Source organism: Uranotaenia lowii, chromosome 2 (genome assembly GCF_029784155.1).
Source record: "Uranotaenia lowii strain MFRU-FL chromosome 2, ASM2978415v1, whole genome shotgun sequence".
In the NCBI taxonomy this organism is placed as follows: domain Eukaryota; kingdom Metazoa; phylum Arthropoda; class Insecta; order Diptera; family Culicidae; genus Uranotaenia; species Uranotaenia lowii.
This window is the reverse complement of record NC_073692.1, coordinates 143,130,953-143,152,614: the sequence shown is the minus strand read 5'-3', so window position 1 is coordinate 143,152,614 and position 21,662 is coordinate 143,130,953. Positions and strand designations below refer to the sequence as shown.

At 35.0% G+C, this 21,662-nt stretch overlaps 1 protein-coding gene across 1 annotated transcript in view; it reads right to left on the bottom strand.

Annotated features, from left to right (window-relative positions):
* Positions 1-21,662, bottom strand: part of LOC129741928 (protein amalgam-like) — a 264,878-nt gene that overhangs the window by 62,263 nt on the left and 180,953 nt on the right. The window contains exons 3-4 of the mRNA XM_055733744.1: positions 15,324-16,250; positions 6,733-6,851 (exon numbers count right to left, since the gene is read on the bottom strand). Coding sequence (XP_055589719.1) covers positions 6,733-6,851; positions 15,324-15,393 — 189 coding nt within the window. The 5' untranslated portion in view covers positions 15,394-16,250. The remainder of the gene's footprint in view (positions 1-6,732; positions 6,852-15,323; positions 16,251-21,662) is intronic.

Genomic DNA, 21,662 nt, shown 5'->3' with positions numbered 1-21,662 from the left:
AACGGAGTTTCAAGTAAAAAAACAGGGTTTTCATTGTTTAAAGTGATAAAATTAGATCTTTTAAAAAGCGTTAAAAATAAATTAAAAAAGGAATTTTAGTCATAAAAATTTGTTAAAGATTCCAAATGTTCCGCTTGCAAGAGAGTGATTTCCAAAATAAAAATATTTATTTCTTACTGTAATTTATCACTGTGGTATAGTTTCAGATGACTTTTCATAAAAACAAACTAAGACTTAGTTATTTACCTGATCAATTTCGACTGGTACTGTCGGTTTTGTGTTTAAAAATTGTGTTGAACTTCCAATATCTAAAATTTTCTCCAAACTTTTCAGATAAATAATGTATAAATGTCTTTCCTTTTCAAGTTTTTGTTTGTTGATAGTTATTACAAAAGAATGACGTTTAATTTGAATATTTTTCCAAAATTACCAGATTTTTTTAATTTCAAAAAAGTTATATTTTGAGTGCGGCCCGCTGAAAAGCTTTCAAATTCACATTGGCCGCGTGGTTTCAATAGGTTGCTCACCCCTGGTCTAAACTATTTTGATTTTGGATAGTTTGTTTTGTTTTGCGTTTACATTTGTTTGTCAGTGTCTGTGTAAATTTTGCGATTATAGGCGATGCAGTATGATGGATTTTACAGTTCCGGAAACGTTTCCGAGCTTCTCAACAGGCCACAAGTTTAACAAAAACAGAAAACAAAAAAAAAACTGATAGAATATTGGTCTACAGTTCGCTAGTTTTTACAAAAAAAAAACTTAAAAAGCAACTACTAACACTGACTACGGTAAATTTTCTTAGAACGATAAAAAGACGAATCCTTATTATATAGCTTTGATGCCAAGCTTTTAATGACAGAAAATGATCTATTCCAAAACAGTCTGAGGTTATGAGATAACAACACCTACTTTTTATTTAAAGATTATTGACCATCCTCATAGTCAAAAGGAAACGAAACAAAAAGTTGCATGAGTGCCTTTTGCCAAGCAACAAATCGAAATGTTCTCATTAATTGCGACAAACAGGGCCGTTGGAAGAACTGACTCATGGGGGGGGGGGGGGGGGGCGGGGGTCTGGTGACCAATTTTCTTCTATGACATTTTTGCTCAAACAATGTATGAATTAAAAAAAAAATTATTTTAAAATACTTTTGGATTATTCATTTTTAAGTTTTTTTAAATTAATAGTTATTCGTGTTGAATAGAAACTAAAGCAGATGCTTAATAGAAGTAAATTTATAGATATTGAAATTGAGCCAAGAGCATATTTTATGAAACGCTTCAAATGTGCGTTTCATCATCTATAAATTTTCTTCTATAAGCATCTGCTAAACCTATCCGTCATTTAATTTCAATCTTTATTTCTTCTATCAAGAATTTTCGTTGTAACGTTCACTGCAGTGTCACTAAACTAGCATATAATAATTAATCAACGGTGACTATTCGTTAAAAAAGAAAAATAACAATTCTTTAGTAACAAAATAGGAAATTTACTTTCATCAAACCTTGAAATTTGCTTCAAAATTGCCAGAAGCTCTCCGGCACGTATCCGAGCCGGACAAATCAGGGCAATTTTATTTAAAAGCTTGCAACAATCGGGCATTCTATTTTCAAATTTTCAAACCAAAATCCGGGTACTACCCAGAGAAATTTTTCAAAAACCCAGGAAAGGTTAAAAAAAATAAGAAAAACAACAATTGAATCATAATTTTTGCATCGAAAAACATATTCAGATTTGGAATTGCATTTCAGAATAGGGGAAAGGTTTCCTAAATGGGCCTATCGGGTTAAATGACCCTACGGCTGTTTGATGAAATGGCTGACTAGACAGCTTATCCGAACAATGCATTTTGAGGGTGATACGCTTAGAACATAAGGCAAGAAAGAATTTTATGAATTTACAAACTCAAAAAAAATTTAAAAATCATACAAGGTTTTGATACATTTTGATGTAATATTTCGACTTTTAAAATTTATACGTAAAGGAGCTTTAAACAAAAACTAGGATGGTTTTTGTTCCTTATTCAAATAAACTTATGAAATTAAACATATTTCAGCTTTTGTGGAGGTTTAATAATGATTATATAGTGGATTAATAGAGTTTTTTGTATGCCCCCATCATGTTTGTAAAATGCCTCAATCCTAAAATAACAGGTTAAATAGGAAAAATAAATGATTTTTATCATTGAACCTTCAAATCTAAGCTCTGAATAACATTTTAAGAGAGAATTGAAGATCTAAAAACAGATTTGATAAAGTTTTTCTCATGAATGAACTGCCTCCATAGTATGGCAACCCTAACTTTTGTTTTATTCCATAAAATTATAACACACATAGATTTTTATAAAACTTCAGCTTTGTCGTACGTAAATTATTACTTTCTAGCAGTTTCAATGAAATTATACGAAAATATTGCCCAAAAAACATAAATTTTGTGCAAAACATAAAAAGGCGCATTTAGCCCGCACGGTTTGAGGTTCGGCATTTTAGACAACACTTATTACAATAAAATCGTTATCTTGGAAACAGAAAAAAAATTTAACATGAAAATTTCTCCATTGTATAGAAAACAGATGCCTGCACACGTGTATATAGTTTTTGTACACATATTCGATGTGATATTTGATTAAATCAGTGTTCTGCTTAATAGGCGCATATAGCCCGCTCCTCCCCTACCAAAAAGTTTATGTTTATTTCTATAAATCCAGCTTGAAAAATTACATTTCTGGGCGACAAATTTATAATGATGCAGTTTGAATTTTTTGTTTGATTTTCCAAAAAAATGTGAGTAAAGCCGAACATAATCAGAAAATTTTCCAACAAAATGTATTATGTTCTCAATTATGAATCTATAATTATAATTCGGTTATTTTTGGTTTCATTAATTTTTCTTTATTCGAATTATTGTATTTCTAATCCGACTTGCGAATCTAAATAAAAATAAAGATTTCGAATGATGAATCTATATCGCCATTTTGAAGTTTTGCTATGTTTGAATTTTGCATATGATTTTTATCATTTTCTGAAAACATTAACTTAATGTATAAAATGCGTATGAGTTTTAAAAATCATGAGTAAATTTTTTGTAAAATTGATTTTTGAAGAAATGAATTTTGTAAAACCCAATTTAAACGACGATTTCGAACACAGCTTTTCATTTCAGTTTTTAATTATGATTCAAACCGAACATCAAGAATCCTCAATAAGTGAGAAAATTTTGAAAAACTGTAGATGAATTCTGAACCTGAGATTAGTTTTCAAGTTTTTGACATCATTTCCAAGTCAAGATTATTATTATCGAATAACCTTACTCCATCATCAAAATTTGATTAAGAAAAACAAATTTTGAACTAAGAGTAGAATATCTTGCTTGCTTTTGATGGACCCTCATGGAGGGGGGGGCGTTTAACCCCCCAAACCTCCCCCCCCCGTTTCTACGGCCATGAGTGTTGCTATTTGTGCTTGGTTAGTCGCTCTAAAACAGAAAACTTGTTTGGTTGTGCGAATCAAGATGTGGGTGAATTTGAGCGTTTTTGAAAAGAGATTAGTGTTATCTGTTTTTTTAAATATGTTTTTTTTAAGTGTGCCATGCGCAATCACTATTGGGCAGCCTTGAGTATTATCTCAATGGATAAATTTAGATGATCGAGTTGAAATTTTTCTAGCTTGGCTTAAATTTGTAAAAGTAACTCAGATTTCTTTTTTCTACGTTTTCATCTCGCCGCACGTGTCAATGAACATATTAAATTAATTTTTTCTACATATGAAAAAAAAGGGATTATCTGACCATAACGAAAATTACGAGAAACACACTTTAAAAGTCTAAGTTGGCAAATTTTAAAATACTTATCAAAAAAGTTAACTTTTAAGCTTATCAAAGGTGTGAAGAATAAAATATTGAAATCAGAAATTTTCAGAGGATTAAATGCAGTTTTCTTTGAGTTCTTTTTTCAAAAGCTACTAAAGAAATAACGACTGTTAAATTGCCATTAAACATAATAATTAACTTGAATTGGATGAACACTATCAAATTAATATTTTACATGGCTTTAGTTTAAGAAAAGAATCTTAAAATTGCTTTAAAGAAGAATAAAAAGAAATCGATCCTTTGCGTTTAGTTAACTTTGATATTACATGTTATAATTAACATTGGTTGATACAACGCGTTTCCACTTCTGAAGACATTATAGTTAGACATTAAAAATTCATTTTTCCACTTTAATATTAAGTTTCGCCAAATTCACGATGATTTTTTTTTTTACCGTGATAAAATCGACAAACTACTGTATTGTGATTTTCTCAGAAGCATTCAGAAGTATTCGATTGACTAGTAGGTTTAATATTCCAAAAACATTCCATCACACTAAGAGCATTTAAAGCAGGCATGTCAAACTGAGGGTTCGCGGGCCGCAGGTCAATGAGGCCCGCGTAGCCCCGTCTTAAATTGCCACAACAAAAACACCACTGATTTTTATGTAAAATACTAGCTGATCCCGTACGAACTTCGTTTCGCTTTAAATCATTGGTACGTCAAAATGAGTTTAGAAAATGAATTCGAAACATTCTTTCGACAATTTTGGGGAAAAATTCAACAGTGTTTAAAGTCGCTACTATTACTTTTAATTGAAATTCAAATTAAACAGTTGATTAGCTTTCTATTAAAATTTATATGAGAGTGTTTTCTTCTCGATCGATTGCAAAATCTAAACATTATGGCAGAAACATGTACTATTTGTTTATGTGCACGACTCTTTTGCTTGACCTTCACACTTAAATTGGTATCAATTAACTGCTTCCAACAAAATTATTGCACAAAACACTGAACTTTCAATGAAACCCTCTTTTTCTGTCCCATGGCCCGAAATTCGATAATTGAAACCAATTTTACGTTCCTCAAAACTCCCTTGTGCCATTTTTCTTTTAAAATTATATGTAAAATAACGTCAGGAACTTGAAAACAGTGAACAGTGAATATAGACGCCCCTTTCGCCGAGTCAATTGCTCATAGTTTATAACCCTCATCTGAACATTTTCATCTCAATCCTATGCATTATCACGACAATATCGCGAAAACAGTGAGCAACTAACATGGACGGCCTTTTTTTGACCACGATTCAAAACTTGACACCTGAAATCAATTATCTTTTCTGTTAAACTCCCATGTGTCAGTTTTCATTACATTTCTCTGCTCAATCAAGAGAATATCGTTAAAACAGTGAACAGATAATAACCCCTTTTGCCGACCCCTGAGTCAAGATTTGAAACCTGAAAGCAAAAGAGCGTCTCTCAAAACTCCTATGCGGAAATTTTCATCTCAATCCAATGTAGAATAACGTCAAAATCGCAAAAACATTAAAGTTGGGTATGGACGACTCCTTCAGCCGACTTCTGATCCGCAATTCGAAACTTGTATCGATTGCTCGTCCCTCAAAACACTCATGTGCAAATTTTCATCACAATCCGATGTATAATAACGCCAATACCGCAAAAACATTAATCAGTGGATATGGACGACCCCTTTTGCCGACATCAAACCCTAAATTTGATAACTGAAATCGATTGCTCGTCTCTCAAAACACTCATGTGCAAATTTTCATCACAATCGGACGGAAAATAACGTCAATAACGTGAAAACAATATTTGTCTTGTATGGACGACCCCCTTCAGAAGGGGTCGTCCATAAATCTAAAAACATTTTTCATCATTCCTGGTCCTAATGAGCATCCATGCCAAATTTCAGATCTCTAGCTCTTAAGACGGCTGAGTCTATAGAGGACAAACAAACAAACATACAGATAATTGCTTTTTATATATATAGATTACTGCAAAAAAACTGAAGCTGAATGTACCGATTTAACTGATTTTGGGTGCGGCCCTCTACGTCATAGAAAACTTTTAATGCGGCCCGCACACCTAAACGAGTTTGACATGCCTGATTTAAAGTAACCTGCAACAATCGAAAGAGCGCAAAAAAAAACAAATTGAAATTAAACTCTGATGAATTTATTTCGGAAAATTTAATGCATATTTAATTATCACTCTCGGAAAGAAACGGGCCCCGCTTTTTTGGCGATGTTGCGTGTTGCCTTTCAGCACAATCATCGACCACCCGATTGGCGTTTGTGGCATGGCACAGTTTTCGAACCCGAAAAATTTCCCTCAATCAAATGATGAAAAATCGAAAATGCTTTTAATAAACTTTGCCAAAATCAATTTCGCATCCGGGGCCAATATGAGAGAAAGCGGAAAAACCTTTCGTCACGCAGATGACCGACCTTTCGAAAGGCAGAGCAAGTCGTGATGGCCAAAATGGAACAATAACAACTCTGCAAAATGTCCGGGAAAAACTCATTCCGATCCAGACTTTTGGGTGTAGGGATAAATTGAAGAGTGTTTTAGATGTTCTTTTTCTCCCTTCTTTCGAATGTTTCTTGCGTTTCGTTTCTCACTCGCACTTTTCGGTTGACGGCCCTGAAGTTGAGTGTGAAAAATCTATCTGCCATGACTAGAGAAAAGTGAAATCGGAAAGTTTGCGTCCAATGTTCAAAAACATGCATCGAAATGAGTAGGGATATTTTTTTGTTTTTTCCCAGAAAAATTTAAGTCTTCATCAAAGGCGAGAAATACTTATTCAGATAAATCTGATGAATGTTTACCACTTTACTGTTTCTAAATTGATTTTTTTTGTTAGTTGATGAATGAATGGAAAATGTAATTTATAAATGAACTTACCCGATATTGTCCCAAATTGTTGACGACACACGTGAAGGAAACGTCTCGCCCCTGCGTCACAGTGAGATTGTCCAGGGGTGCCAGAAACTCAGGCTGTGCATCCGAGTGTGATCCATGTCCTAAATTTTTTGGAAACCAAAATGAAAAATAGGAAAAGAAAAAATTATATAGAAAGCAGCTAACCATTTCCTGCCTGGTGAATAAGAAGCGAAACGAAGTGAAAATGCTTTACGCCACACCATATTGCATTGCCATTGCAAATGTGGAACATCCGGACTCATTACCGGCTTTCAGCGAAAAAGTTTCGTAATTCTATTCAAATTCAACAAATAAATTTGAGCGCGGGAAACAATTATCACAATTTATCATCGTTGGGAATGTTGGGATGGAGAAAAAGTTCGGGGAAATTTCGGGATTGGCGAATTTGGGAGAAAGTTGAAGCACACATGCTGAACATTTCATGAATTTGAAGCATTGCATACGGTAGTTTTCTGTATGAAAAAAATCAGCCCCCCATGAGGGGCCCCAGAAGTAAGTGATGTATTCTATTCTATTTTTCACTCAAAATTTTAAATTCCTAATAATTCAAGAATAACAATCTTAACTCAGAGGCCAAACGCTCGAAAACTTATCCCCGGTTCAAAAATTCTGCTTCAGTTTTTCAAAATGCTCTTGCTTGTTGATGAAATCTCGTTTATGAACATTCAGTTTTAAAGGAATTTAAACTCATTCCATACGTTCTGATTCCATATTATCAAAATCATAATTGTATTTTTGTTTTCATATTTAAGATTCGGTATCAAGTTTGGAATTCTTAATTTTCGGTTCGAACCATCAGAAATGAAAACCTGTTTTGAAATTGTTCAAATTTAGTTTTGCATTTCATTCACAATTTGATTAATGGTTTTTGAAACTCACATCTCACATATTTAAATAATAATTTTCTAAATATGAAAACAAAAAATTAGAAATGATCCTGAGTTCGATAGTTATTATAAGTTTTTGAACTCAATTCTTTAAAATCCCATTAAAAAAAAGTTGAAAATAAGTTCTTTTGCAATTATTAAATTTCGAAAGTCGGATGAAGAATTAAAATTGTTGATTTGTGGTTGACAATCTGAAACAAATTTCCATTGTTGGCTCATAATGGAAACGCTGATTTTGAATCTAAATTCGGCAATCGTTTCTTTCTGAATAATTCAGAGATCCTAATAAGATTCGGAAATAAATCCAAAATTCAAATACTGAGTTCAGGTGTAAAATTTAGATTTAAATTATTATGTATTCAAAATTCAGATTCAGATTCGGCTCGTAAATGAGTTTCACAATCAAGAAAACTATTTCGTCTCTGTCTCTATCAGTCTCTGTTTTGACGGTTTTAACGAGTTTTCTTGATCATAAAGGATAAAATAAACTCAACATGTAGGTTTTAAGACGTAGAAAAAAGTTTTAAGATATTTAAACTTTGGACTTAGTTTTGATGATTATGTGGCAAAATTTCATGTTGATCAAAGCTACCCGGTGTTCTATGTTACCCTGTTTTACGGTACTTATAATTTTGATAATTAGTTCAGTAGATCGTTGCCGCCGATCGTGGCCTAGAGGATAGCGTTCATGTTTTCTAAGCCACAGTTCATGAGAGCGAATCTCGATCATGAGACACATAGTATTCTTTCTGTGTTCTGGTGGTTTTAGAATTCAAATCCTTGAAAGATGTACGCCTTGAAGTCAAGTAAATTAGATCTCTTCAAAGGAACATGATGTTTCACTAAGATCCTATATGTGTGTGTGTTTGTTAAAAAAAATCAAAATATCAGTCAAGTGCGGTAAAAAAGGACAGTTACTTGCTTATTGATAAACTCGCTTGTTTGTTCAGAGATTTGCCTTATAAGGTAAATGTGTGTTTTCGCAATGCAGATATTTTTTTTTTATTTTTGCAAGCCCCAATAATCACCTTGTTTATCACCCACACTTACATATATTCGAAGAAATGGTTATTATAGTACCTTACTCCTGCGGCAAAAAAAATCAAATATAAATTACATTTTTATTTCTTGACTTCTTTCGAAAGCTGGAAGCCCTATTCTTCTAGGGTCATCTTAAAAGTAATTTTATTTATTTTTCACAATCTTGGAAGATTTTAAACACTTTTGTTGACATGTCCCGATTAACCCCACGATTATTGAGCCAAAGAATGTTACCCAAGCAACCAAAAGTCACATATCTACTTAAACGCGTGCCTCCAAAATTCGAATTTCGCTAAACCAAGGTTCCAAAGGGAATTGGAACCGAGTTTTCTAGAATGCGAGCATTAAAGTTACAAAATGTTCTTCAAATTGCCTTTTCGTGATACTTCAATTGCATCACTCAGTATAATTAACTTTTAAAGGGCCTCAAACAGCCTTCCATGGACTTGAAGTTGCAACAAGTTCGTCAAATAGCCTTTTTGTGACATGTAAATCGCATCATTCAGTAGAAAAGTTACGAATTGGGTCTCAAATAGCCTTGCAAGGACCTGAAGTTCCTCAAAGTTCCTCAAATAGACTTTTTGCGACACCTTCAATCGCATCATTCAGTGTTGAAAATACAAATAGGGTCTAAAATTGCCTTCTTTGGACTTGAAGTTCCAACAAGTTCCTCAAATAGCCTTTTTTGTGACATGTAAATCGCATCCATTCAGTATAAAAGTTACAAATTGGGTCTCAAAAAGCCTTCCATGGACTTTAAGTTCCAAAAAGTTTCTCAAATAGCCTTCTTTGCGACATTTATTTATTGATGGATCCTAGGCTTCAGCCTTCTATCTTTATTGGCGTTAACAATATTTTTATGAAAAAACTAACTTAAGTCTATTTTTGATTTGTTCTCTAGACATATTCAGTTTTATAATGTTAGTATGTGCATTGTAAAGCACCCTCATTCTATATATTGATTCATTGCGAGCGTAGTTTTGAATTCGGTTAGGGAACTGGAACGGTCTCATGCTGCGTAGACTGCTGCGTCCTTCGTTAGGTGAAATCTGTGACAACAAATACGGTGAATAATATTTTCCACGTGTCAAATCCTTTAAAAACAACACGATGATTGATTTTCTGCGATTTTCCAGTGAGTCCAAGCCAACCAGCATACACAAAGCTCGATATTCTGGGATATCTTCTTGCCAGCCAAGGTTTCTCAAGGCGTACCTTAGAAATCTTTTTTGAACTCTTTCAATTCCATTCTTATGAACATTGTAGTATGACTGCCATACAATACTAGCATATTCGATAGTGGTTCGGATAAGTCCAACATAAATTGAGACGATTGTGTAAGGATTGTCCAACTCGCGACAAATTCTACTAATCATGCCGTTCATGGAATTTGCTTGGCAGCGACTTGTTCGATACGTTTCGAAAAACTCAGTTCTGCATCCAACTCTACTCCTAGATCTTCAACAGAGGATTTCCTTGTTATGGAACAGTTATTTTCAAGACAGTAATCGTGCACTATGTTGCTCATTTTCCTAGAAAAGGTGATCACGCTGCATTTTTAGGCATTGATTTTCAAACCAAAATGGTTGCAACGCTCAGAAAATTTGTTAAGCGCATTCTGTAGAATCATACAATCCTTGGGATACCGAACAGGAAGGAACATTTTCAAATCATCTGCTTAGATCAACACGTCACGCACTTCGTAGAACTCGTTCATTACAGTAATAAAAAATAGGGGACCCAAGTGACTCCCTTGTGGTACGCCGCTGTTGACCAGGAATACGTTGGATCTCGAATTCCCAAGTTTTACAAATTGAATCCTTTCTATGTGGTATGAACGTATCCATTGTAGACTAACACCGGTGATACCATTTTTGCTCAGCACTGACAGAGGAGCTTCAATATTGATAACGTCGAAAGCTTTTGACATGTCTGTGTATATGACGTCAACTTGCAAACCCTGCGTCAGTCATTGAGAAGTTCGGGAAACAAATTCTGCCAAATAAGTCACAGTTCGTCGACGCTTTGTCAAAAAACCATGCTGAACAAAATTTTTGGTATAGCAGAAGAATTGCTATCCCTCGATAGTTTTCAGCGGGCAGTTTTGAACCATTTTTCTGGATCGGCAAACTGTGTGAGATTTTCCAAACTTTGCTAAACAAACCATCACGAATAGAAGCTGAGTAGAGGAATTGTAGACTTTTCAATAGCTCCCGTGCATTTTTTAAGATACGAATTTGGAACACCATCAGGTCCACTTCCTTTGGATTCGTCTAGCTGCGAAATTTTCTGTCGAACATAAATTCTGGCATAACCTCTGTCGTGACCTACAATTCTAATTCTGTAACCAAATCGTTTGAGTTGTAAATGCTCCGAAAATATTCGGCAAATAAATCTAAAGCCTCATCGAAAGTATTAGCAGTTTAATTGTTGAAAAAAATGTTTTTTAAAACTAAATAAGCTTTACGCTTGGAATTGACGCACTTCCAAAAACGCTTCGGTTCAGTTTGAATGCCTCTTTGAAGGTCATTCAAGTATGTTATATGCTGGGCTCTATGCAAAGTATTGAAGGCAGAAGACGCATGTCATGTCATGTCATGGCATGACATCTCCGCCATTTCATGAATATGAAATGTGAACGAACATCATAAAAGGGCATATAATCAATGAATCATTTTTGTAGCTTGGAAATTGTTGAAATGTATAGTTTATATTGAAATTTCAACTCAGAACAACTTAAAGCTAGCTCGCAGAGGATTTTTTTTAAAAGAGTTAATTCTTTCACACTTCACCAATTTATCACACATTGAAAGTCAGTTGAAGCAATTCATGAATAAAATATCTAGATAAACTCAAGAATTTGTATAACTTAATGCTAAAAAGTTATAAACACGGAATCCCACTTTTAAAAAAAAACCGATATTATGGCTGCCCTTGCAGGTATTCTACGAAAGCTCATTATCACTTTAAATTTTAGATACTGGTAAGGCAACATCTATGTTTAGCTATCATCTCAAAGGGTCGCGGCTCAAATCTGGTATCAGGACTAATTTTTTCATTAGGTTGTTTGATTTCTTGAGCAAACAAATCAAACAATTATGATGTATAACTGGCGTGCGTGCCGGCATGTATCAAACAAAGTAAAAAACAAAGCAACTAAGTCAGATGAATTGTGGTGATGGGAGGAATAATGATGGATGTCAAGAAACCAGCAGCATCACATGGGTTGATGGTGACCGAAGTTAAAGTGGAGAGAATATATTTTTTTTTGTTTTCGCTGATTGAACCATTACTTGTGAGCTGAACAGAAGGCCGTTCAAATCTGTAATGTAACTTCAAAGTTTCAATAAGAACTTAAATTTTGGGCTGAATGAAACGAACTTCAGCACATTGATTATATAGACTAAGCTGTGTTTGGCCTTTTTAACGAGACTTTTGGTTTCTTGGGTAGATATATTGATCTATCAGCCAGTTTGTTAATCGGTTGTATGCGCAAATGAACTTTTATGCTATATTTCCCTAAGTGGATCGGCTTTATGTTACCTTTAATTGCCCAAACAACCAAATGTCCCATAAAACAGGTACGAAAAGGCATACTCAGCCCCATCATTGATCTGAAGCACGTTATTTGCAGCTCAGAATTTAAGTTCTTATTGATACTTTCAAGTGACAAAACAAGTCTGCTTTTAAATGAGCTTCCAAAAAAAATGGAAAATGGGCGAAAAATTGTCTCTCCACTCCATTTTCACCCTAGGCATCAATTCATATAACTTTTTCTTGATTATTTACTATGCTCAAAACATGGTGGCGCTATGATGTCTGGCGTCGAATTCCAAACTTAAAAAACTGCGGTTTGTCGAGATTTGTTCAATTTGCTGATCGATTGCTTCTTTCTTTCACATATATCGCATCACTCAAATATTCAAATGATTTATTGAAAAAATAAACTTGCCCGGCTTTGAGATCGAACCCCGACCTTCGTGGTGACAATCGAACACAAGGCCACGCCTAGATGTTGTTCTAGCTGAAACTAAAACTCGAAGTGGTGATATGATTTTGTAACATACCTGCAGGCGCACCCGCCCAACCAGAAAGCTAGCAAGCCACGAAGAAAGCACTCCAATTCACTTTTTGTGACAAGGTAAATCCCGTTTGGAGTACTTTTGTTCCCTTTTGTGACTTAAGTCTCTTACAACGTACATTTAAAGCACTTTTGCAACTTCCAAGTTCATTAATGAGTAAATATACTTCACTTATGGGACTTATGGGCAAAACAAGTCACATACAACGTACATATCAATCACTTTTGAAACTTTCAAAGTTCATTAATGGGTACATATAGTACACTTAAGGGAATTGGGCAGTTGTTTCTCTTTGTCAGCCAATATGAAACTTTCAAAGCCTTCTTTTAAGTGAATATGTGACTTTTGGTTGCTTTGGTATGTACTCATTCATGAACTTGAAAGTTGCAAAAGTGATTTATATTGTACGTTGTAAACGACTAAAGTCACATGAAGGGCACAAAAGTGCTCAAAATGGGATTTACTAAATCACAAAAGGTACATCACATTGAGGCACGTTATCACCACTTCGAGTTTCAGTTTCAGTTAGAACATCATCTGGGCGTGGTCTTATGGTAGCGTGTTCGATTCTCACCACGAAGGTCGGGGTTCGATCCCCAAGCTGTGCAAGTTTTTTTTTTCAATAAGTAGTTTGGTACTTGAGTGACCATTCTGATGCGATATATGTAAGAAATGAAGGAAAGAAGCAATTGAGCAATTTGTCGAGTTTGGAATACGGCGCTTGGCATCATGGTGGCACCATGTACTGAACCAATGCCGTGCGAACGGGGAGGGTTTTAGGGGTTTAACCCCCTCTCCTCCCTCCATGGAGATTTATTCCAAGTAAAATTTTTACCGTAATATCGGGAAATTACTTGATCTTTAAACGTGTTTAAAACAACAACAAGTGAGTCAGAAATTCGCCTCGCCTCTAGCGGAATTAAATCCTAAATCACCCTAGGCTTAAGACAAATTATTCAATGACTCTATGTGACGTTCACGAATTGAAACTAATTTCTAAATATAAATTTCGATTTGCTATGCAATTTACATTTCGCATAAAAACTCTAAACTTTACGTACAAAAACTCTAACTCGTCTTTAGAATGGGGATTTTGTTAAGAAGAATTATTAAACAAGAACAGAGTTTGAAATAAACCGTGTTAACTCCAAAATTCATTCATCGAATACTAATTTTATACATCGACAAATTGAACACCACTTACCAGGCGTTTACCTCTCACGATGGTCCACAAAATTGGCAAAGTAAATCTTTAATTTAATATCATCTACATTATTACTAAATTTTTGATTTGATAATTGTCCAGTCTTAGCCTCAAATAATATTTTTTGCTTGTTCTTCTCAATGATCAGCATCACAATTTTAAAAGTTTTGATAAATCACATAAAGCCTTCAAATTTACAATTTTATAAGGCACAATAAATTTTAAAAAAAAATTGACTAATTCTTGAGCCTTGGATGGATTTTTTATCAGCATTTGTTATTGAAATTATTTTCGAAAAAAGGGTAAAATTATTTGAAAGCTTTGCACTTTTAAGACAAAACTTTAAAACAAAACCATAACACTAAAAAAAAAATTATAATTTTAAATCAATTATCAACTTTCCTCAAGACTTAAAGCAATTTTAAGTTCAGTGAAAAAAGTTATAAAACTTTTCTATTTGTTTATTTTTCCTCACTTAACGAGTTTTTCCAGAATTTTTAATTCGAATTGAATTTTAGATATTTTTTAAAGCATAAATCCAATTGTTTTGCAGGTTTTAACAAATTTGTTAAACGAAATCAAGTTTATTCAAAATTTTCTGCAGTAACGTCAAAAATACTTCAACCTAATGATATTTGTCCAAATTTGTAAACAGTGTTGATTTTTACTTTTTTAGATCTTGTATCATCGTCTTCAAATATTATTCGTTCATTGAATGAATTGAAATAAACAAAATCAAAATAAGCTTTTTCTTAAATGTAGGTTGGAAAGTTTATTAGTAATCAATGATTGATTTAACTTAAAACGGACACATTTTAAAACTACATATTACCGAAACTAAGTGTGATGACAAAAGATTTGAGTTCAGGACGCTCAAATGTACCAAATCAGTCATTAAAACATAAACCCCAAAAATACTTCTCACTTGAGTTATCAAATAAATTTTTTTTTATTTTGGTAAGACGTGTTTATTGAACAGAAAGTCCTTCTTAAATGGTGAAATTACTTATTTATACATGAGAAACTCAGAAAGAGAATTCCCATGTATAGCGAGCCCAGTGGTTTGAGAGCGTGTTTTCACGCACAAAAATAACATTTATTGGAATGTTTCATTACGGTTTGTTTTGAAAGTTTTGATATATTTTATCGGTTAAATTTACTATTTGTTTAGATTGTGTGATAATTATGAGTAAGAAAATGATTAAGGCACAATGTTCCGGTATCTTAAGATAACGTGCATCTATTATGCCTACCCAATTTTTGATTCCTAATATTTTTAGCTAAATTTGACTATGGAAAACATTCATTTCAAATTTTTTAAATATATGTTTCACTTACCGTTCACCAGAATAGCCACACACAGGATGTTCAGCACAAGTTTCAATTCCACAAAATTTATGTGTCCCATTTCTGTTATGTCCCGTTTTTCGACACTTAGTTGCTCTACTTGTTGTTTACCCGTTTTTTTTATCTCCAAGAAAAAAAATGGTGCTTTTCCACTCAGTTGCAAAATCAGATTATCCACTTGCAAGTTGTAAGGACAACTTTCACTTCGGTAGAAAAATGGAAAATCCTTTTGATACTCGCACTTTCCCACAAAAGGACGATGCACTTTTGATTACATCAGCCACCAATGCTTTCGTTATTTTCTTTTCTTTTCATCTAAAATGTGTTTTCTATTTTTATACGATTGCTAGAAATCATTTGTGTTGATATTTTCTTTCTTGTAACACCTAAAGCACTCACGGTCACAATCCGATCAAATGCATTTTCTGCTGCACAGTAATCCTCAGTTGCACTGCAAAAAAAACCGCACTCACAATTTCAACTCCTCTTCGCCCAACACCCTCGAAGCTTGAAATGAAAAATGAAAATTGAAAATTCTGCTTAACCAGAAACGAAAAAAAAATTAACGCTCACAAACAAAAGAATTTTCGCGCAGCTTCGGGATTGTTTCAAGCTTATTTTTCAGTTTTCCGCTCTGGAACCAAAACAATTCTTAATTGCATCGGAAAATGTAACTGATGGTGGGGTCGCCGGAAAAAAGTGGTAGAAAGCTAGTTGCTGCTATTTTTGTTACTTCTAGCTCCGGTCCGGGACACAATGCAATGACTTTCAGATGGATGATTTGGTGTTATTTTTCTCTTCGTTGGGGGTTTCCTTTCTGTTGCTGCAACTTTCAGTTCATCCCATTATTGCGGAAGGTTAATCGTCGGTAGTTCGACATCTTCGACAGCTCCTGACGTTAAAAGGATGGTTTTAAGCCTGAAAAGAGAAACAATAAATCTTGTTGAAATAGACTGCACGAAATAAGAAATGAGTTGAGTTGCAACGTCAAGCTAGAAAGAAAATTGGCGTAAAATATATGCTAAATACACACAAGATTTTGAATGTCTGAACTGTGATAATGAAGTTCCTGCACAATCATGTTTATTGAGTATTTATGTATTCTGATGTTGAAATTTCGTTGCTTTGTCTTTAAAATACTGGAGCTCAAATAATTGAAGATTTATTTTGAATCCTGCGTCAAAATATGATTTTCAATAAATAATTCTCATGAATGCAAATGAAATTCGAATAAATGAAGCTTACTGGAAAATTCTTTGACTACCACTTTGCCAATTATTGCAAAGTGGTAGGAAGAGCGAGAAAATAGATAACGCCCCATTTCAGAGCATTCTTTCAATAGCTGTAGGGGAGAAGCAGACTATTCTCGCTTATTAAGAAGAATACTGATTTAATCAAATATTACATCGAATAGCTTAGATTGAGCTTAACTTGATCGACTACTCACATCTACCTTAAATCATTGAACCCGAAATGTTTTGGTAAATTTCTTCCTATACGTTATAAAAAATCGATGTTTTTAGATTTTATTTTGAACAATTTAATTTCGAATGAAGGTAAATATATTTCGGGTACCATGGTCGCTGGCGTAGCTCAGTAGAACTAATTCCACATCGCCAATGGTTGATATTTCGTGATTTTATTTTGGGCAAATTTTCTGTTGCTCAGGCAATATTTCCATATAAATGCATTGAAAATGTTTGAAGAAACTGATAACTTTCGTACGACAAAGCTAAAGTTTTATAAAAACTATGTCTTTTACAATTTTATGTCATAAAATAAAAGTTAGGATTGCCATATTATGGAGGCAGTTCATCCATAACAAAAGCTTTATCAAATCTTTCCTGAGATCTGAGTTCTGAGATCAATTTTAATTGAAAGTGTTCATAAGAGGTAGTATACTAAGCATTAATGATAAAAATCAAATATTTATTCTATATAACCTGTTATGTTAGGAAATTTACAAACATCATAGCGAAAGCAATCAGAAGTACCATATCTACTTAAACGCGGGCCTTCAAAGTTCGAATTTCACTGAACAAAGCCTCCAAAGAAAATTTGTTCCGAGTTTTCTCAAGTGCGAGCATGAAAGTTACAAAATGTTCCTCAAATAGCCTTTCTGTGACACGTCTATCGCATCACTCAGTATTTAAGTTGCAAATAGGGCCTCAAATAGCCTTCTATGGATTTAAAGTTCCAACAAGTTTCTCAAATAGCCTTTTTTGTGACATTAGACTGAGTCGATTTGGGGTCATTTTTGAATTTCTCAAACCCTGGGGTCTTAAAAGCTTCGTTTTAGTTTAAAACTCACCTGTGATTTTTTGCATAATTTTTAAGTAACGTTTACATGAGTAAATTTTGACTTTAAGGTCTGTATGGGAAAATTGCATATTTTATACTGAAAAATAAACTTCATTTTTGTTTCTCCTGTGCAACAGAGCCTGCTAATGGTTTTTGTGCCAATTTATAAATTCTTCAAAGGAAATTTTTCGCTGCACAACTTTGTCGAAGACCGTTACTTCGTACCTTATTAGACAAAAAAAGTTATTAGCTGTTTAACAGGGATATGTCTTTTGGCATTGTTAACAATAAATTCAATTTCAACCACAATTTGAACCACTAATCATGTTTTGTAAAAATCTTGTAGTGATTTTGGAACACGGTGAATTTTCAACTCAAAATAAGTAAAATGAATTGAGATGATGGGAGGAATAAAGATGGATGTCGAAAAACCGGCAGCACCATATGAGCTGGTTGTGACCGAAGTAAGAAAGGTGAGGAGAGATTTTTTTTGCTGATTAAATGATAACTTATGAGCTGAACAGCAGGCCGTTCAAATCTATAATGGAACTTCAAAGTTTTAATAAGAACTTTCATTACGGGCTGAATAAAACAAACTTCAGCACACTGATAATGTTAATTAAGTTGTGTTTGACTTTTTTAACGAGACTTTTGGTTGCTTGGGACGGGCATTCAAAAACACTCTGTTAAACCACTATCTAATCATTTTTAAACCTTCATAAAAGTTTCAATTTGTTTTACTTTTAAGTACATTTGAAGAAGAGTCAAAAATCACCCAAGTTTTTGATTTGATTTTCTTAACGTATCATTTTTAAAAGTCAAAATGTTACATCAAAAGGTTTCAAAACCTTGTATGAATTTTTAAATTTTCCGAGTTGGTAAATTCATAAAATTCTTTCTTGCCTTATGTTCGAAGCGTATCATTTTAAAAATGCATCGATTAGATATGCTGTCTATTCAGGCATTTCGTCAAACAGCCGTAGATGCATTTAACCCGATAGGCCCTGTTCGCACCGTGCGTAACGTACGTAACACATAAGCTAGGTTAGCATCTCACAGCTCTATAGTTTACACCGTCTTGCATATGAATAGCAGCGCTGAGGAATTTACTTTGTAGCAATTAGATATAGATTTGGTCATTAAATAATAATTAGCAAGCAAATAGAACACATCATCATAATCTTTCTTAATAAATCGTTTGATTCCAATAAATTGTGTTTCCTCAAATGCGGAGTTTGATTTGGACATTGTGACCCAGGATCAAATCTGAAAGTGCTCATGAACCAAAGTGACGGATTATAAGAACCCAACCCAACAGGCCCATTTAGGAAACTTTTCCCCAAAATCATTCATGCGTGTCCAATTTTCGTGTTGGATGTAATCAGCAATTGCTCATGGTATTCTAGTTTTGCCCTTGTTTGTCGCACTGTAGCATTTATTTATTTGCTTAACTTGCTCAGTAACATGTGACAGCTAGGATTCCGTCATCCGCGTCTTTTGATTTTGTAAGGCGCCATACCTTTATTTATTTATTTGTTTAAGTCTTCAAAATACTAAATTATGCACAGATTATTTACAAACTAAGGATTCTTCTTTTAAAGGTTAATTTTGACAAGTTAAAATCGAAGTTATCGCTTTTCTCGTTGAATCTCCTACAGCATGTCCAGATGGGATTGTTGAGTTCGTAAAGCGTGCGGAAAGGCGGGAGCCGGAAGAATTTTTGTTGTCGTAAAGTCCGCGGGGGTGCATTTATTGGCAGACGAAATAAGAGTTCACTGCAGTCGATATTATTACACAACAGGTCGTAGACGAAAAGTTGAAGTAGCTTTCTGCGTTGCGCCAGCGTCGGAAGATGAATCAGATTGCACCTACTTTCGTACTGCGGTAAATGCGTTGCGTCGTTCCAGGGTAATCGGCGAAGAGCGTACCTGAGAAATCTTTTTTGTACTCTTTCAATGCGATCTGAGTGCAGGGCGTAATACGGCGCCCACACTTGGATTCCATATTCCAAAATACTTCTCACGTGTGAGCAATAGATAGCTTTCAGGCAGTAGATATCACGAAAGTCTTGTGTGTTCCGCTTAATGAAGCCCAGCATTGTGCATGCTTTGTTAGTGGCGAAAGAAATATGCTCGTCAAATGAAAGCTTGGAGTCTAGAAGTAGTCCTAAGTCATTGATTGAAGATTTTCTGTCGATGGGAGTCGAGTTCATTGCGTAATCAAATATTAGTGGCGATTTCTTACGAGTGAATGTTATTGCGCAGCATTTGTCTACATTGACTTCCATGCCATTGCGGTGACACCACGTGAGAAGAGCATTGATGTCCCTCTGAAGCAACGAGCTATCAAAATCGTCTTTCACAACTTTGAAAATTTGAAGATCATCGGCAAATAGTTTTGATGACGTTAGAACAGTGGCGAGGTCGTTTACAAATAAAACGAAAATCCAAGGTCCTAAGATGCTCCCTTGAGGAACTCCAGATGAGATTTCGAACGGTTCAGATCGACTTGTCCTTACTTTTACATGTGCGTGGCGGCCGCTTAAATAGGAAAATAACCATTGCGTTAACCAGTTGGGGAAGCCAATCCTTATCAGTTTTTCGATTGCCAGTGCGTGTGGAACTTTATCAAATGCCTTGCTAAAATCGATGTACACGGCGTCAGTTTGCTCAGAGTTAGCCATGTTATCAATCAGAGACGAGACGAACGACATTAGGTTAGTGGTTGTAGAGCGCTTCCGAATAAACCCGTGTTGCTGAGGAGCAATTATTCCGTGGACATTCCAGTAAATGGCATCGTAGACCAGACGCTCAAAAACTTTCGATAAGCAGCTAAGAACGGAAATCCCTCGGTAATTTTCGACTTTATTGATGTTACCTTTTTTATGAATGGGAGTTATCGACGCTGATTTCCATTGTGCTGGGAAAGTGCCTTCGGCCAGAGAGCGGTTGAAAAGCATTTGCGCAGGGCGGCTAATACTGCGAGCGCAGTTTTTGAAGGAAGACGGGGGTAGTTGATCAGGTCCTGCTCCTTTAGATGTGTCCAAGGCTTCAAGTTCGGTCAACACATCGTTCTCGGTGAGTTGAAACTGCGGTAGGTTAACGTTCTACACTGGCAAACTATTCAAGTACGCTTCATCTGAAGGTGGTAAATTGTTACTTAACACGCTTCGGAAGAACGTCATGAATAGGTTTGCCGCATCCTTCGGACCGGTGGCGCTCTTGTCCAAGTAAGACACGGTAGCTGGAATCTCGTTGCTCGATTTCCGTTGATTAATGAATGACCAAAACGATTTCGGGTCCGTGCGTTGTATGTACTCGTTGAATTTTCGTAAGTTCAGCTCCTTGTACGTCCGTTCCAGCTCGCGCAGTAGAAGTTTATTTGGTTCATTTCGAAGAGCAAAATAGATTTTCCTGGCCTTCCGTAGCCGGTTACGGCAGTTCTTCAGTTCGTTATTCCACCAGGGACGGATTGACTCTCGTTTATTGGCTCGTTTTTTCAGTGGAGTGTTGTCGTGAATGATTTTGAACAAAATGCGATAGAAATGATCAGTAGCTACAGTGATATTTTCGGCGCATCGCAGTTCACTCCAGCTAGTATTATCAATAAGATTATTAACTACAGCGTAATTGCATTGGCTAAAATCCAAACGAAATCCTACAAACGATTGCGTGCGCAGGTCAAGATAACACAGCAATGTTAGCACGAACGGTGTATGATGCTGATCTACCCTGAGCAGAGGTTCTGCACATTCAAACAATTCGCAGATTGATGCATCACTTACGAAAACCAAATCTAATAATCTGCCGTTGATGTAGTGAGTGTTGTTGATTTGAGCTAGTCCAAGCATACCCGTCGATTCAGTCAAAAGCATTTCTGACTCTGTGGAGACATTTATCGGAATGTAGCAGGTCGGTCATCGTCGTAAGTCCAGTTGAGGGCAGGCATATTAAAATCGCCTAGCTAGAAAACGTCTTCTTTAGAGCCCGCAATATTTGATATTTCATTCATGCATGCAACAAACTGCGC